At 35.5% G+C, this 19,288-nt stretch overlaps 4 protein-coding genes across 4 annotated transcripts; 3 read left to right on the top strand and 1 right to left on the bottom strand.

Moving 5' to 3' along the window:
* Positions 1-287: 287 nt before the first annotated feature.
* LOC104211299 (protein GL2-INTERACTING REPRESSOR 1-like) lies at positions 288-614 on the bottom strand. Its single transcript, XM_009760336.2, has one exon. It carries the CDS (start codon positions 612-614, stop codon positions 288-290), a length of 327 nt encoding a protein of 108 aa, XP_009758638.1.
* Positions 615-4,060: 3,446 nt separating this feature from the next.
* Positions 4,061-4,876, top strand: LOC138871271 (uncharacterized). Its single transcript, XM_070149147.1, has one exon. The coding sequence runs from the start codon at positions 4,061-4,063 to the stop codon at positions 4,874-4,876; it is 816 nt and encodes a 271-aa protein (XP_070005248.1).
* Positions 4,877-4,939: 63 nt separating this feature from the next.
* Positions 4,940-7,240, top strand: LOC138871270 (uncharacterized). The gene is made up of 5 exons (XM_070149146.1): positions 4,940-5,087; positions 5,689-6,138; positions 6,331-6,638; positions 6,746-6,904; positions 7,007-7,240. Exons 1-5 carry the CDS (start codon positions 4,940-4,942, stop codon positions 7,238-7,240), a joined length of 1,299 nt encoding a protein of 432 aa, XP_070005247.1.
* Positions 7,241-15,844: 8,604 nt separating this feature from the next.
* LOC138872041 (uncharacterized) lies at positions 15,845-17,679 on the top strand. The gene is made up of 2 exons (XM_070149993.1): positions 15,845-15,973; positions 16,414-17,679. The coding sequence occupies exon 2, from the start codon at positions 16,422-16,424 to the stop codon at positions 17,454-17,456; it is 1,035 nt and encodes a 344-aa protein (XP_070006094.1). The 5' UTR covers positions 15,845-15,973; positions 16,414-16,421; the 3' UTR covers positions 17,457-17,679.
* Positions 17,680-19,288: the final 1,609 nt, after the last annotated feature.

The following is a 19,288-nucleotide window of genomic DNA, read 5'->3' as shown; positions in this document are numbered from 1 at the left end:
TTTCATCACAATTCATTCAATAACCTCAACAAACTCACAAAATTAAAACCTCTCTTCCCCTCCGTCTTGTGAGCAACCAAAAGCATTTCATAACCAAAAAAAAAAGGACATACAATATGAAGAAATTAAATACTCCTACTTAAAAACTAAGCTTATGAAGAAATTAAATACTCCTACTTAAAAACTAAGCTTAGTAAAGGGTTAATAATAAACCAGCAAATCAAGCTGCCAAAAGGCGCCATAGCTGTTTTTCTCCTCCTCTTCTTCTTCTTCATCATCATCTTGATTCAATTCTTTGAATTGTTGATTCTATCCTCGCGGAAAAAATCAAGCAAAACAGAACTCTTGCATTTGGGACACTTTGGATCATCCACTGATAACATAACATACATTAGACATCTAGGGCAACCCACAAGCATCATTGAAGTTGTTGCCTCAGGGCTATTTGGGTAATTACCAAAAAACTGTTGATCTTCTGGAGTTGGTTCTCTAGAAACACATGAACTTGCTGGTGATCTTTCCATCGAAGAAGATGGTGAAATTTCTCCCCTTGGTGGAGATAAGTTTAGCTTCAAATCAAGCTTTGGATCACTACTCTCCCTTCTGTAGTTCATTTTTTGTTTCCTTTGAATTGTCTGCTTATATATCCTGTATTTATAACACAAAGAAATAAAAATTTAGTCCACAACTACGTACTAAAGAAAAACAAAACCAACATAAAATTAATTAAAAAAAAAAGGAGTACAATCTTGAAGAAGAGGTGCAACCTGATAGAAAGAAGATTGAAACTTGTAGCAATAGGAAAAGGGAGGTTTGAAGTGTGGGAGATAATAGCAAAAGTTTGACTACATTTATATAATGCGAAGGAAAAGAGAAAATTATGAGGTTTATTTAGTGCAGAATTAATTGCGATTATAACTGGAGAAGTAGGGTGGACGTGAAATGTCTAGAGGTAAAATTAACTGCAAGTAGAAAATTTTCAGAAGAATTTGGTATAGAAGATGAGAAGAGTTAATTTTACGGCGGAAAAATAGTTATTCAATTAATGGCTTGATATTTATATTTATATGTGCTTTCAAGAAAGTTTGATGGAACTTTGAGAATATTGTAAATACGTTCAACTATAAAGTGATGAGAAAGCTCTCAATCAATGCTAGATTATATTGTTGGATATATATATATTGTTATATTTTGTAAAACTAGTACTAAGGACTAAATGTGTACAAGGAGCTAAACCTCATTAAAATTCTAACGGCTAACCAAATGAAATTTAATGAAGCCAAATACAATTCTCATAAAATTCTAATATAGCATCTTTAATTTTTCCAGCTCTAAAAACTTACTAATACTATATAAATGTTATTGGGAGATCAGTACCTTTAATCTTGTCATGACATGTACTCAAGCAAGGAACTGTTTGTAAAGCCTGCTTACAGATACATTATTTTAGTATTTAATTTTACTAGTTGTTGTTGAGATTGAATTTCTATCTTTTAAATTATATACTAACGTTGAATATTCACAACTAACTCTATCCTCCTCTATCTTCCCTTAGGGAAGAGATAGCCTCAATTTTTTTTAAAAAATATTTGGAACCGAAGTTAAAATTAAACCCACTTAGTCAAAGTTATAAAGCTCAATAGTAGATAATCCTTTGAAAAAGTCATTTAACCACATCCATTCACTTCCATTTCGGAACTACATAATGACTTCACTGTTCTATTTCCCTTTTCTCGCCAACAAAGAGTAAGATTTTTTTCTCTACTAAGCATTAATACAGAAAATTAATCAAGTGCAGAGGCAGTAGGTTCCATTTCTCTTCTCTGCTATTCCATACACCAAACCAAGTTATGCTTTTTTTTTCTTTTCTTTTCGATAAGTAAACAAAGTTATGTGATGTTATTTGTATCTGATTTGGTAGTCCATTACATGTATTTATTTCTCTTTTTTGTCATTTCATATCAAAGTAAAGTTGATAAAAATATAATAGTAGTTTCATCTTTTACAATATCGGGCACGGGCCAACACTATCTAGTATATATATTGTATTGGGAAAAATTGGGTTTACATATTGAAGTGATTGAAAGATGACGTGTCATGACATGGAGGCTGGTCAAAGGATGATGATTAGCAAAGAGGCACGAGTTGCAACAGATACGAGCAGAGGCGCATGAAGAGGCACGAGCGGTTATTCAGAAGACTCAACGCTCGTACCTATTTAATCCAAAAATCAAGGAAAATAAATCTGACAGCACAAGAAAGTACCGATACAGTATTTAATAAGCATTAAATACTAAAAACGTTAGGGAATCTGTATTGAATCATAATGATTATGTAACGTAGCATTTAATGCATTTAATTGTCTATAATGACCTTATTATGACAAAGGCATAACGTATAACTTGGAGATAGCTATAAAAGGAAGAGAATGAATCATTTGTAAGGATACGAAATACTATCTGAATACATTGGTTTACTTTATTTTCTTCTGATTATCTTATTGTTGGCAAAATCATTTTCCTTTATTCATTCTTTGATTATCAGTAACCCGAGTTCTTCTAAATTAAGGCTTTAACCGAAATTTCACTTTTTGGTTAAACAAATTGGTTCCGTTACCGGGAATCTGATAATCTACTCTTTCTTAGCCTAACCTTTTTTGTTGCATCAACTATGTCGAACATCAATGACAACACCCAAGGAAACCAATGAAACCAACAACTCCAGGAGAATCCACAGGATGACCACATCCCAATCCCTTCTCCACAAAGCTCCCCTCGACGATCTCGAGAAGGCACTCCTGATAGATCTCATGCAAATGGAAATGCTCAATTCGAAAATGATGAAGCTATCAATGAAGCTTTGCAAAAGATAATTGCTCAACAAGTCAATAAAGCTCTTAAGGCCTTTGTCAGCCAATTACCCGTTGCACCACCAATACCCACTCCAAACAATAACACTTTGGAGAACCCTCATTCTGGACTTGCTAATTCAGGTAGTGGTAGAACCTCCAGCGAGTCATGAGAAGGAGAACCAGGTAACTTAGTCAATTTTGAATTATAAAATTTAGTACTACCATTGCAGAAACAGCTCAAGGAGCAAAGTGACCGCATAGAGCAAATACCTGGAGTACTGCCCGTAATCAAAGGGATAGATATGGATAAATATTCACAACAACCTTAGAAGCCAAGTGATGCTCCCCTCCCAATTCCAAAGAAATTCAAAATGCTTGATATTCCAAAATACGATGGAACAACTGATCCACGAGACCACGTGACTGCATTCACAACAGGCGTAAAAGGCAACGACTTGACCAAACAAGAAATTGAATCAGTATTGGTCAAAAATATTCGGTGAAACACTCACTAAGGGAGCATTAATATGGTATTCTCTTTTACCTGAAAATTTCATAAATTATTTTGCTGAGCTTGCAGATTCATTTATCAAAGCACACTCGGGAGCTCAAAAAATCGAAAAAAGAATGGAAGATATTTTCAAAATCAAGCAAGGGGACTCAGAATTGCTTAGGGAGTTCGTGGATAGGTTCCAGTGTGAAAGAATGACGTTACCGCGCGTACCTGACAATTGGGCAGCTATAGCCTTCACTAGTAATTTGAATGAAAAAAGCTCTGAAGCCACGAGGCGACTTAAGGAAAGTCTTCGTGAATTCCCAGCAACAATTTGGAATGACGTTTATAACAGGTACAACACGAAGCTAAGGATAGAAGAGGATATTATCTCACGATCTCAAAACGAAGAAAAGGCGAGTTCGAGTCGGGCGGAAACTGAAAAAAAGTCCAGTAAAAACAGGTGCGAACCATATATGGGTCCAGTAGGAAAAGACTCACGGTCAAAACAGGACGATCCGAGGTACAATCATAGGTCGAGGAATAGAGAGTCGGGCCCGTCATCAAGATTTAGGAAAGATCGAAACAAGCGAGAGTCACGGGATGATGATAGAAATTTGAAAGCAAGGTTTGGTGGTTATAATTTTAATATAAGCACTTCCGATCTCTTAGCTGTTTTAAGAAGCATGGGTGATAAGGTACGGTAGCCAAAAGAAATGAGATCAAACCCAAACAGTCACAACCCTGATCACTGGTGCAAATTTCACAACAATCACGAGCATAAAACGGCAGACTGTAGGTTGTTGCAAGGTGAAGTTGATCATCTATTAAATGAAGGGTATCTCACTGAATTATTCAGTGAGAGAGGTAAACAAGCACATATGAAGAATAGGCAGGAGACCCCAAAACCACCTTCTCCCAAAAGGACTGTTAATGTGATAAGTGGAGGTGAAGACATCAATGGTGTGACGTACACAACAGTCAATAAAGTCTCCAAAGTCACAATTACCCACAGGAAGCAGGTGCGACATGTCTTAGAGGAAGAAAGCATTACGTTTGATGATGCAGACACGGATGGCGTATTATCACCACATAACGATGCACTGGTAATATCTTTACTTGTACATGATACTAATGTGAAACGAGTTTTGATTGATCTAGGTAGTTCCGTGAACATTATTTTTCTAAGAGTACTATATGAGATGCAAGCTGAAGATAAATTAATACCAAAGGCGCATACTCTGTCTGGATTTGACAATTCCAGCATAGTGACGAAAGGGGAAGTAATACTTACAACATTCGCAGAAGTAGTTGTCAAGGATACAAAATTTCAGGTGGTAGATATGGAGATGGCTTACAATATGATCCTTGGGAAACCATGGATCCACGAGATAGATGTCGTTCCGCCAACCTTGCACCAAGTTATTAAATTTCCATCATCATGGGGAATATGTCAAATCCGTGGGGATCAACATACATCCAGAAGTATCAATTCTGTAGCAGATTCAAGTACGGGAAACGAAGAAAAATAGCAATTACAGAATCTAATTGAGGGTATCACAACACAAACCTCAACTGAACAAGGACGAACAGACATGGACTCAAGGCTAGATGTCATTCAAGAACCAAAAGAAAATGAAAATGTCAAAACAACGATTGAAGAACTGGAAGCTGTAATATTATTTGCACAATGGCCTGAAAGGAAAGTCTACGTAGGGGCCAATCTAAGCCAAGACATGAAAGGTAAGTTGATTGAATTTTTAAAAACTAACGTGGATTGTTTTGCTTGGTCCCACTCTGATATGACAGGAATACCACCGGAGGTAATGACTCACAAAATATTATCCCCCTGTCAAACAAAAGAAGAGAAAGCAAGGAACTTTCAAAAATCAAGTGATTCAAGATGAGGTTAAAAAATTATTAAAGATTGGATCTATCCGTGAGGTAAAGTATCCTAATTTGTTTTCCAATACTGTTGTGGTACCGAAAAAGAATGGGGAGTGGCAAGTTTGTGTAGATTACACAGACCTTAACAAAGCTTGTCCTAAAGATTCTTTTCCATTACCACATATAGATCAACTAATTGATGCTACCGCAGGACATGAATTGTTAAGCTTTTTAGATGCATATTTAGGATACAATCAGATCAAAATGGATCCAATAAATGAAGAAAAAACTTCATTTATAACAGACAGGGGGACTTACTGTTATAAAGTAATGCCTTTTGGTCTCAAAAATGCTGGTGCAACATATCAAAGACTAGTGACCAAAATGTTCCAAGAACATTTGGGAAAAATAATGAAGGTTTACATAGATGACATACTCGTTAAAACTCAACATTCAGGGGATCATATATCGCACTTGTCTGATACGTTTCAAGTCTTGTGGAAATTCAATATGAAATTAAATCCGGAGAAATGTGCATTCGATGTTGCATCAGGTAAGTTTTTGGGTTTTCTTGTTTCTAACTATGGTATTGAAGTGAATCCCACACAGATTAAGGCCATTGAAGAAATTCCTGACAAACTTACAATTAGAAAAAAAATGCAGAGGTTGACAGGAAGAATTGCAGCCTTGGGGAGATTCATTTCTGAATCATCAGAAAAATGCATTAAGTTCTTTTCAGCTCTTAGAAAGCAAGATCAGTTCGAATGGACTGAGGAACTCAAAAATTTGAAGGCATACCTGTCAAATCCGCCATTACTCGCAAAACCAAAGGCTGGGGAAAGATTGCTCATCTACCTTGTTGTCTCAGAAGTAGCGGTAAGTGTTGTTTTAGTCTGTGAAGACCAAGGTAAACAATCTCCAATCTATTATGTCAGCAAATCTTTATTAGATACGGAGACGTGGTATCCTCAGTTAGAAAAGCTAGCACTTGCATTAATCATGGCATCTAGAAAATTAAGGCCTTATTTTCAATGTCATCCTATCGTTGTAGTAACTGCTTATCCATTACACAATATATTACATAAGCATGAGTTGTCAGGTAGGTTAGCCAAATGGGCTATAGAATTAAGTGAATATGACATCGCATACCATCCTAGAACCGCGATAAAATCTCAAGTGTTAGCAGATTTTGTGGTTGATTTTAGCCAAGGAATGCAATTAGAAGCAGAAAAAGAATTACAAGTGTTCAATGGCTCTAATTCAGGAATTTGGACCTTATTCACTGATGGTTCCTCTAATGTGAAGGGTGCAGGCTTGGGAATTGTTTTGGTACCACCTAGGGGTGAAACCATTCGACAAGCCATTAAATATCATTCTATAACTAACAATAAGGCAGAGTATGAAGCTGTGATTGCAGGCTTAGAACTAGCATGAGAACTCGGCATTAATCAAATTGTGATCAAAAGCGATTCGCAGCTCGTAGTTAATCAAATGTTGGGGACTTATACGGCCAGGGAAGCACGGATGCAGCAGTACTTAGAGAAGGTATGGGATCTGGTCAGCAATTCCAAACTTGGAAAGTTATGCAAATATCAAGAGATAAAAATGTCGAGGCGGACGCCCTAGCCAATCTCGCATCTGCAATAGACGTGGCAGGCAATGAAAGTGCTTCCGTAATTCATTTGTTTCATTCAGTGCTCGATCCAGAAAAAAATAAGGTAAATTTTAATAACTTAACCTGGGATTGGAGGAACGAGATTGTTATTTTTTTGCAGTATGGAACCATCCCTGAAGACAAGAAAAAAGCTCACGCGCTTCGGAAAAAGGCTGCTCGATATTGTTTAAATCAAGACAATCTTTATCGAAAAATGTTCGGTGGACCCTTAGCAAGGTGTCGTGGGCCTTCACAGACAGAATATGTAATGAGAGAGATACATGAAGGGCATTGTGGAAATTACGCCGGAGGAAGATCACTGGTAAGAACCATGAATAAGGCAGGTTATTACTAGCCTAAATGGAAGAAGAAGCGGAAACTTTTGTGGCGAAATGTGATGAGTGCCAAAGATACGGTAATAACATGCATAGACCTGTGGAGTTGTTACATCCAGTCATTGCACCGTGGCCATTTATGAAATGGGGAATGGATATTGTGGGTCCACTACCACTAGCAAAAGCACAGGTAAAATTCTTGCTTGTACTTACTGACTATTTTACTAAATGGGTGGAAGCAAGAACATTCAAACAGGTGCGAAAAAAAGAAGTTAGAGATTTAATTTGGCGAAATATAATATGTCGATTAGGTGTGCCAAAGGAAATAGTGTGTGATAATGGCCCTCAATTTATAGGCGCACAAATTACAGAGTTTTTTCAGAGTTGGCAGATTAAAAGGATTACATCCACACCTTATCATCCGGTGGGTAATGGACAAGCTGATTCAACAAACAAAGTCATTATCAACAATTTAAAGAAGCGTTTGGAGGAATCCAAAGATAATTGGCCAGAATTGTTACCTGGTGTTTTATGGGAATACCGCACAACAACAAAAACAAGTACGGGAGAAACACCATTTTCATTGGTTTATGGAGCTGAAGCTTTAATTCTAGTTGAGATAGGAGAGCCATGCACAAGGTTTACACAAGCGTCAGAAGAGTCTAATGGCGAATAAATGCGCATAAATCTTGATCTACATAAAGGAAAAAGAGAAGCTGTATTAATAAGAATAGCAGCACAAAAGCAGGTCATAGAACGATACTACAATCGAAAAGCACGCCTAAAATTCTTCAAGATTGGGGACTTTGTGCTCAAAAAGGTTTTTCAATCTACGAAGGCAGCCAATGCGGGAAAATTAAGTCCAACCTGGGAAGGACCCTATAGGATTCATGATATCGCAGGGAAAGGAGCATACGAACCGGAAACGATGGATGGCAAGATATTGCCTTCACATTGAAATGTTGTTCATTTGAAGAGATACTATTTCTAAGGAATACCCACGGTCAGGTATCTATGTTTTAAAATTCTATTTTTGAATTGTTAAAATTTTACTAACGATTTTAGATGATAGGCAAAAAGCTAGCCCGTACTAAATGATGAGTCACGACCTGCAAGGCATGTGGAATATATTAAACTTCCCAGTCTAGGGTTACAATTATTCTGATAGAAATTCAAACGGGTTAAGCAGTCTTCATCTATAATCGCACCTCCGAGTCCCGTATGTTTTTCCTTTTCAGGGAAAAGACCAAATAAGAGGAACAATCAAGTGCTCGAGGATTCATACTTCAATGCTCAAACACTTGGGGGACTATATAATATACACAGGCATGTGTATAAAGAAGGCAAAAAAGATTGGAAAATAATCAAAGATCAAGCCTAAAAAGTTCACTCATTGAATGAGTCAAGTGCAGAGCAAAGTCACGAGCTAAGGCCAAAGAAAAACCTTACCAGAGTTAGGGTAAAGGCAATGTATTGAAACGGGATAAATAAAAACCTTATCATAGTTAGGGTACGGGCAATGTACTGAAACAAGTTATAAATAAAAACCTTGTGTCTAGTTAGGATAAAGGCAATGTACTGAAACGGGTTATAAATAAAAACCTTGTGTCTATTTTTCTTTTTTAAATCTGTTATAAGAAAAACAGATACGAGAAAGTTATAGATGTAATTCAAATACATGTTAAGTGTTATTCAAAACTAGATAAAGTTCAAATAAAAACTTGTCAAAGTTATTTCAAGAAATATGTGTATTCCTATTTCTATTATCGTATATTAACACCGTTATAAAGTTGAGACGTCTTCTTCATTAAGTGTCGAATATAAAAGGGCCCTCTTTTATAAAATTCATGATTAATTTAAGTATTCATGAAGTTAAGAGAAGCATTTTTGAAGAATAAAAATGCAAGTTATTCAGTAAGTCCTTAGAAATAAAGGAAAGAATAAACAAAACAGAATTTCAAATAGTAACGTAAACTTCTTAATATTAGAAAGTTTAGACTAAGTATGAACTTAGTCATAAACCAAAAATTGTTTATACATATTGCCCCATAAAAGGTCTGGGGACTTAAGTTTCTAAAACAAACCCTCAAATGAGACCAAGGGTTATAACCACATTTCACCAAAAAGAAAAAAAACACAACACAAAGGAGTTCAAATAAACTTTTCATTGATTTGATGAAGGGACTGAAGCAGCGGGCTCAAATTGGCTTGAAGGAGTGGGGATACCCGTATCAATTTCAACATTTTCAGAAGCTTCGACTACGGGAGAAGAAAAATCTTGGTTTTGCTGAGCCTTCTCAATAGTCTCTTTGATCTTGGCTAACTCAGATTCCAAGTTAAAATTCTCTTGGCTAGCTTCAACAAGGGTATCGCGGCGAGATTCAAAAACGCCCAACTCACTTCAATGGCAGATTTATCTTCAAAGATCTCGTAGTCTCTTTCCCAATCAACAATTTCATTTTTTAACTTTTCATTTTCAGCCAAGGCAGATTCATAAGAAGCTTGAAGAGAGGCGTGGGAATTTTCTAAAGAACAAACCTTATCAGAAGATACCCGGAGGTCTTCCTGAGTTTGGGTCAAATTTTGCACAAGTTCACCAGCATATGCTTCCTTCTCAGCCAAGAGAGCCTTCAACTCTCTGATCTCTTCACTTGCCTTAAAAAGCTTCTCGGAAAAAGAGGTTTCAAGACGAGCCTTCTCTTTATCTGCTTGACTTGAGGAAGCCTTTTCAACTGCCAATTCCGAAGTCAAGGCCCGCACCTGCTGCTCCAAGGTACTCTTACTTTCTTCTAAGAATTCCACATCAATCTGAAGACTTTCATACTGTTCCTTCCAATTATACGCCTCCAATTGATAATCACGCACTAACTGCTCTGAGAGAGTAACCCTTCTCATCATCTCCGTGCCGATGAGGTTGGCCTAAACAAAGAAGGGAAAGAGAAAAAAATGAGAATAATGAAGATAGAAAAATGGCAAAGTAAAACTTTGAAGAAAGGAATACCTTCAAAGAAGCATGCACTATGTCATTCATCAAGGTCAAAGAACTATGGTTGTCTAGCTTAGTTCTCTCAATAAGACCAATTAAAGGCTTTAGACACACGTCAGCTTGACCTGATTTCCTTAAAAGGTTACCCTAACCGGGGACTTCAATAGTAACTTGCCTCATAGCACCACTCCTACTTGAGGAACCAACCTCAGTACGATGAACGGGTGGAGGGGGAATTATTGAAGAAGGAATAGTAGAAGTAGTAAAAATAGCCTGGGGAGGAACGGAAACAGCCACGATCGGCAAGGAGGGAGTCACAGGAATGGGAGTAGAAAAAGAAGCCGGGGGTTCTTCATCAGAAATAAGACCTAAACTTTCACTACCAAACTCGCAGTCAAAAAGCTGCTCAACAGAATCATGAGCAGCAGCAGGAACATCATCAACATCATCAGGGGTCACTACCGGGGCTTCAGCAGACTTGGTAAGAGGAATAGAATGGTGAGGGGATGCTTCTGCTTCATCATCAAAAATAATACGTCTACGAGCCCGTGACCTTGTTATCAAGGAACCCCCATCTTCATCTTCTTCGGAGTCTTGGTCATCAACGACTTTTCTTTTCGATGAAGAGACCAAAATTATTTCTCGGGCCCTTTCCAAAGAAATACGAGAAGCCGCAACCGCCTCGGCACTAATCCCTCGAACTGCAAATCCTGATAGAAAGATGGATTAAAATCAGTTCAGGAAAAAGACACTGAGGAGTTAAATAAAAACTCTTAGTAAAAGAATTTTTCCTTACCATGAGTTTTTACTTTCCAACCAAACGGTGAGAAAGATTTTTCCAAGATCTACCCTCCACTGGGGCTATATTCAGCAACTTTCCTACCCAATCGCGGAAATTGGAAATTTCTTCAACAATTCCCATGGTTGCTGGAAAAGAAAAGTAAAATTAGAATAATAATCTTCAAAACTAAGGAAAAAGGTACGAGACAGTTACTGAAAAGAAGACTCACGTGCAAAATTCCACTTCTCAGGGAAGCGAACGTTCTCATCACCCACTAAACCAACAGTGGGGGCAGCAACAAACCTGGCATACCCCACGGTCTCTGTCATCTTCGGGACTAATCAGAACTCTTTTGCTCCTTGCTACTAGTGTAAAAACACCATTGCGAAAGAGTCTGGGGGAGTAAAGATGAATTAGATGGGAGAAAGTAAAAGGCACACTGACCATATTGCTCAAATGCCTCAAACAGGAAACAACCCTCCATACTATTGGGCCAATTTGACTTAAGCAAACATCGAAGAAACGACAAAACTCGAGAATAACAGGATCAATAGCAGGTCCTACTATGAAAAGGCATGTATATACAAAGGAAAATCCGGTTAAGTAGGAGGTGATTCTTTTATTTGGATTGGGAATAATGATAGTAAAGTCATGACTCCAATGACAGTCATTACGAACTAGAGAAATTAGACCTTCTGTGATCTGAGTTGGATAGATATCAGCACGATCTAAAGAGGACACTTGATTTCTCAAGGACTCCCTATCATTATAGAAAGATAGTTCAGCAGGAACTATTTCATCCACTGTGAGTTCACGAACAGGCTCAGAGGGATTTTTTCCTTTAGAAGAAGATCTTTGAGAAAAAGAATCTCTGGTTCTAAAAGCAGGACTGGAACCAGACGAAGGAAGAGAAGAACCATGCAGAGATGAAGATCCTAAATTACGAAGCATACCCCCTCTTCTACTCCTACTGGGGGCATTAGGGAAGCTATCAACTATGGGACCCATTTTGGGTTAGGGTTTGATGAAGACATGATAGTACGAGGAAGAAGCAAACAAAGATTCGAGAATCGGATATTCAAAGAACTTTATGTGGTAAAGACAAAGAAGAAAACTATATTTATACTGAGAAGCAACCATAAAAGAAAAAGGTACAATGATGGAAAGGTCATAATGAGAACTGACGCTTCATGATTAGTGAAGCTGTGGAAAAAAGCCCTAAAAAGCGTTGCAGAGTTGCAGAACCAGTAAAAGGGTGCCATGTGTGAAGAGCATTAAATGGAAGTGACAATTGAAGCGTCGATTATGTCAATAGCATTAATAGTGACAAAAATTCTCGCTTTAATGAATTTCACTTCCCAAATAATCAATTGATGAATAAATGGCAAGTGGGGGACTATCTGTATTGGGAAAAATTGAGTTTACATATTGAAGTGATTGAAAGATGACGTGTCATGACATGGAGGCTGGTCAAAGGATGATGATTAGCAAAGAGGCACGAGTTGCAACAGATACGAGCAGAGGTACATAAAGAGGCACGAACGGTTATCCAGAAGACTCAATGCTCGTACCTATTTAATCGAAAAATCAAGGAGAATAAATCTGACAGCACAAGAAAGTACAGATACAGTATTTAATAAGCATTAAATACTAAAAACGTTAGGGAATCTGTATTGAATCACAATGATTATGTAACGTGGCATTTAATGCCTTTAATTGTCTATAATGACCTTATTATGACAAAGGCATAACGTATAACTTGGAGATAGCTATGAAAGGAAGAGAATGGATCATTTGTAAGGATACGAAATACTATCTGAATACATTGGTTTACTTTGTTTTCTTCTGATTATCTTATTGTTGGCAAAATCATTTTCCTTTATTCATTCTTTGATTATCAGTAACCCGAGTTCTTTAAAATTAAGGCTTTAACCGAAATTTCACTTTTTAGTTAAACATATATATAATAGTTATTGAATTCTCTTAACTTCTTATTATGTTACTTTCTTATATTATGTATTCACTTACCGAAAATTCTAACTCCGCATGCTCAATATGTCCTTTTGCAACTCGAGTTCTTACCTGAAGTACAGTTTTTGCTCCGAAACCTAACCTACTTAAAGCTATACACTAAATGGGGCACACGTCAACCATTTTTGAACTCTTTTAGTTATCAGTCCTAACTCCTGACGTTGCCGTATTTATTCATGTAAACTTTGAATACTTTACCCAATCCCCCACAAACCTATTAAACCAACCTTTGGCAGGCTCTGGTTAATGTCATTTAATTTACTATTCCATTAAATGTTTTTGGTCTTCATCACGTTTCTCTTGAATGTTTGTTAGTTAGTACGTACTTTTCAGGTTTGTTTTTTAGTGTTATACTGACCCGCAGTTTTAGTTTTTAAGTATTATTCCCCCTGCTCCATTTTAATTGATTTTTTTGGTTTTTTTTACACATATTAAAAAATTTATTTTTTAGCATTAATTAACAATGAAATTGACCATATTAACTTAAGTTATTCATTGAAAATATAACAAATACTTTTGGACTCTTTATTCCAAGAGCAATTTTGCAAAAAAGAAGTTTATTCCTTTTTAATATCTGAAAAATCAAATATTGTGGACCACAAAAAGAAAGGCCAAAAAATCAATTAAAGTGGACCGGAGGGAGTACTGCCTTTGGTCCATACTATATTACTCTTTCCATTCACTTTTACTTGTCCACTATATTAAAAATATATTTTTACTTTTACTTGTCCTATAGTAAATCAAGAGAAAGACAATCTTTTTTCATGTTTTACCCTTAATTAACTACTCATTCCAAAATTATTTTTCCCAAAACTTTTGAAAATGCTATCATTATGGGTAAAATTATAAAATACAATACATACTTCATTTATTTATTCTTAAATGGAGAGCAAAATCAAAAGTGGATAAGTAAAAGTGAACGGAGGGAGTAGTTACTATAGTATAGTTATCTTTTCTAGTTTTTTTATGGCAAAACAAATTGAGACCTATTCAGCCAATAATAAGGTTTTACTCAATCCCAATTAGTTTAAGACTATAGCTGGATGGATAAGATCTTTTCATCCTTAATCAGATATACAAGGTTTGCTGTATTGGTAAAAAAATACATATGACACGTGGATTATCGATATGTTGACAAATGGCATTTGGATGAGATCAATAAGGAAGAATGATGGGCACGGTTAAAACACCTACGAAATTAATTACAAAAGATACCATATCTGACAACTTAAAAAGAAGAGATAAACACGGGATGCATGGAGACTAAAAGAGAGGAAGATTCTATGGCAGTTACACACATGGAAGAGGGATCAGCATAATCCCCGATTATACGCGATTGTTTATTATTACCATAACTGTTACGAATAGTATGAGTAACGGGCAATTAATGTGGTTAATGTTAATAACGGGCGGGAATTAAATGATGGAAAGCAATTACATATTGTATCCTTATTTAAGCGCCCCTTACCTTACTTTGTACGATCATCAAAAAATTCACAAATATATGCAATCAGTCTTTTACTTTTACTTCTTTGCTTGATTGAATATTCTTACTCGCCATTCTTGGGAGGAAACATCAATCATCAATAAAATTGCAATTACTTTTTACTCTTTGACATTTGAAAAGGTGAAGTAAACTTGGTTATTAGAAATCCGATTTATTCTAATATTAACTTTAACCACAAAAACTATTTATTAGTTAAACATTTATGCCTTAGATATAGAAAAAATCTGAGTGGAGCGTTTTCCCTTAAATAGACTTTACGCAATGCGAATTCAAATTACTCGAGATCCCAATGTAGGTTACAGATACCTAAGGGGAAATATAAAAAAATTATTTAGAACGGGGACGTACTTGAATAAGTAATTGATTAATGATTTAAAATAATTTCATAAGTACAATAATTTTGGCAATAATAAGTTGCTTGTACTTTTTTTGTTCTGAAGAAAACAAAAAGAAGTAGAAATTATGATTACAGCCGAAATAGTTATATGAGGCAGGAGCATATTTAATAACGTAGCCCGACTTATCTTAAAAAGTGTCGCACATATATTGTCATGCCAAGTATATTTCACAACGTTGCAAGTGGTGTATAATAAGGGGTCGAAATTAAATAGCATTAAATGTTAAAATTATGTTCATTAATGTTGGGAAATTTATGCTAGGCCAGTTTGGAAATTTTTAGGTAGCACAGTGAACCAGTGATCGCTGATACTCCCTTCGTCTCATATTAACAGTCGTGGTTACTAAAATTATTTATTTTAAATTATTTGTTATTGTAAAAGTTCAAGACAAAATTGATTATTTTTTTTCTTTTCTACCCTTAGTAACAATTGTTCTTGAAGAGGAGATGATACATGAATAGAATAAATATTCAATGAAGAGAGAGTATATCTTAAAATTTAAATAATGGTAGAATAGTCTAATCCCTTTCCTAATTAATATTTCTTAATGAGCGTGTAAAAAAGAAACAAGGCATATAATATGAGACAGAGGGAGTAGCAAATACCAACATTAAATAGTGCAAAGTCCTTTGTTCAATTTAGTTAGACATCATGAACAACTTATTTTTAGTACTATATTGAACAATTAAAAGGGAAGGAAGGGAATATCAGTTGGATATAATGTTGTGCGTGTTATGATGAATATCACATTATGGTGGATGTCTACTCTTCTTCCATGATCATCTAAAATGCTTAATGACATATTCAATGACATAATTTGTATGTTCAATGACATATTCCATGACATATTTTCTTCACTTTTTATGCCTATATAAATGCCTTGTAATAGATAGGAAAAAATACACAATTGAAGAAGAAAATCTCTTCATTCTCTCTATCTCTATTTCTTGTTCATGTTTTACTAAATTGCTTTTATTTTATAACACGTTATCAGCACGAAGCTCTAATTTTATTCTTAACTCCAGCTAAGTTGAACCATATTTTATTGAGGTATGTATCATTATAATCATTTTATTTATGGCAGTACATATATCATATGCTTAATTCTTACAACCTAAATTTTTCTTTGCAATTTTTGATAATTTACATCATTCATGTTGTTGTTCCCTTTTTCATATTTTTGTTTATCATGTTGTTTTTCACACCTGACACAATACCATTAAAAAAAATGTATGCATATGTATGTAGTGTATACATTATCTAGTCACTGCAACTAATAAAACGTTAAATTCTATATATATATATATATATCAATAATATAAAGTGAAATGAAACAATATATAGTTTTTATTTCATGGCATGAATAAAATGAAATAGTAGATTGCTAACATGATATAACTTTATTTTCATTTCTTTTACCTTAATCGATTTGTTTCATTAATTGTTTATTATTATAATTATTTCTCTAACTTATTCATCTTTTATGATAGTTTTCACTATGTCAAATTTATCAAAACTTGAATTTGTGGCACTTGACATCACCGGGAAGAACTATTTATCATGGGTCCTTGATGCTGAAATTCACCTTGACGCTAAAGGTCTTGGAAATACGATTATACAAGGAAATGAAGCATCAAATCAGGATAAAGCGAAGACCATGATTTTCCTTCGCCATCATTTACATGAAGGGTTAAAAACTGAATATTTAACAGTAAAAGATCCACTTGAATTATGGATTAATTTGAAGGATCGATATGACCACCTAAAACTTACGGTATTACCGAAAGCTCGGTATGAGTGGATACATTTAAGGTTGCAAGACTTTAAAACTGTAAGTGAGTATAATTCTGCTATCTTTAAAGTAAGTTCTCTATTAAAATTATGTGGAGACACTATCACAGATGAGGACTTATTGGAAAAAATATTTTCTACTTTTCACGCTTCAAATGTGGTGCTACAACAACAATACCGTGAAAAAGGTTTTAAGAAATATTCTGAGTTAATCACATGCCTACTTGTGGCTGAGCAGAATAATACTCTATTAATGAAAAATCATGAAGCTCGTCCCACTGGGTCAGCTCCATTTCCGGAAGTGAATGCTGTAGCAACATATGATAAGTTTGAAAGAAAACAAAATAATTACCGTGGTCGTGGACATGGTCGTAAACGTGGACGTGGCAGGGGGCGAAACAATTATCGTCATTATGGTGGAAATAAATTGGAGAACAATAAGGGTTCTCAAATTAATCATTCAAAAGGTAAAGCTAGTATGTGTCACCGATGTGGTATGAGAGGTCATTGGGCACGCATTTGTCGTACGCCAGAACATTTTGTCAAACTTTATCAAGCCTCCCTCAAGAAAAAAGAAAATAATGTGGAGGCACACTTGACCTTTCAAAATAATAATGATGAAGCAGGTCCCTCAAATAAATATGATTCTAAGGCACATCCTGCATATAAAGATGATGATTTTGAAGGCCTAACAAATATTACTCATTTAGAAGTTGGAGACTTCTTTGAGGATATTGACTGAAGAATGAATCATCTTACTGGGGAATGAAGTTATAAAAGTTGTTATGTTTATGTTTGCAACTAGTTTATTTTTTCTTGAGTGTATTTTCCTAATGCATCATGTGTTGCTAGTTTATATATTTCTAATGTATTTCTTAATGTTTTTTTTGCTTGTCTTTCATATTTCTTATGATGTATTATTTGTCTTTTTTTTTATGAAGAATATGAAAATTCCCCAGTCTTCAGTTGGACTCAAGATTAATAAAGATGATATATGTCTTCTGGATAGTGCTACAACACACACTATTTTAAAAGATAAGAGATATTTCTCTTATTTGGTAATGAAAGAAGCGAATGTTAATACAATATCCGGTAGTACAAGATTAATTGAAGGTTCTGGAAGAGCCAATTTATTACTACCAGGAGGAACAAATTTGGCTATTGATGAAGCACTATATTGTAGTAAATCTCAAAGAAACTTATTAAGTTTCAAAGATATTCGCCAAAATGGCTATCATATTGAGACTACAAATGATGAAAAGATTGAATATCTTTATATTACTACAATAACGTCCGGTAAGAAATATGTGCTTGAAATGTTACCCGCTTTTTCCTCCGGCTTATACTACACAAGTATTAGCAGGATTGAAACACATGTCGTAGTAAACAAGAAGTTTACTAATCAAGATAATTTTATTATTTGGCATGACCGGTTGGGCCATCCTGGTTCTAATATGATGCGTAAAATAATTGAGAATTCACATGGACATGCAATGAAGAATCAGAAAATTCTTCAATTTAAGGAATTCTCTTGTGCTGCATGTTCTCAAGGAAAATTAATTATTAGACCATCAACTATTAAAGTTAGGATGGAATCCCCTACATTTCTGGAACGTATACAAGGTGATATATGTGGGCCCATTCACCCTCCATGTGGACCATTCAAATATTATATGGTTTTGATAGATGCATCTACAAGATGGTCACATGTGTGCTTACTATCAACTCGCAATATGGCATTTGCGAGATTGTTGGCTCAAATAATAAAGCTAAGAGCACAATTTCCAGATTATGCAATTAAGACAATCCGTCTTGATAATGCTGGTGAGTTTACATCCCAAGCCTTTAATGATTATTGTATTTCAACTGGGATAACAATTGAGCATCCGGTTGCTCATGTTCATACACAAAATGGTCTAGCAGAATCATTGATCAAACGCCTCCAATTAATTGCTAGACCAATGCTTATGAGAACAAAACTTCCCATTTCAGTATGGGGTCATGCTATTTTGCACGCAACATCACTTGTGCGGATAAGGCCCACAAGTTATCATAAAGTCTCCCAATTGCAATTGGCTTTTGGTCAGGAGTCAAATATTTCTCATCTTAGGATCTTTGGTTGTGCGATATATGTTCCAATTGCTCCACCACAACGCACAAAGATGGGTCCTCAAAGAAGGTTGGAGATATATGTTGGATATGAATCTCCTTCAATTATAAAATATCTAGAGCCGATGACTGGAGATTTATTTATGGCATGATTTTCTGATTGCCATTTTGATGAATCAGTATATCCAACATTAGGGGGAGAAAATAAGCAGCTGAAAAAGAATATAGATTGGAATGCATTATCACTGTCTCATTTAGATCCTCGAACAAATCAATGTGAACAAGAGGTTCAAAAGATTATTCATTTGCAAAATATTACAAATCAATTGCCAGATGCATTCACTGACCTACCAAGGGTGACCAAGTCACATATTCCAGCTGCTAATGCTCCAATTCGAGTTGATATCCTGGCAGGACAATTAATTAAAGCAAATGAGTCTAAGCCATGCTTGAAACGTGGTAGAC

This window comes from Nicotiana sylvestris, chromosome 6, assembly GCF_000393655.2.
Source record: "Nicotiana sylvestris chromosome 6, ASM39365v2, whole genome shotgun sequence".
NCBI classification, from domain to species: Eukaryota; Viridiplantae; Streptophyta; class Magnoliopsida; order Solanales; family Solanaceae; genus Nicotiana; species Nicotiana sylvestris.
Note: the sequence above shows the minus strand (reverse complement) of the source record. Positions and strands in the feature narration are given on the sequence as shown.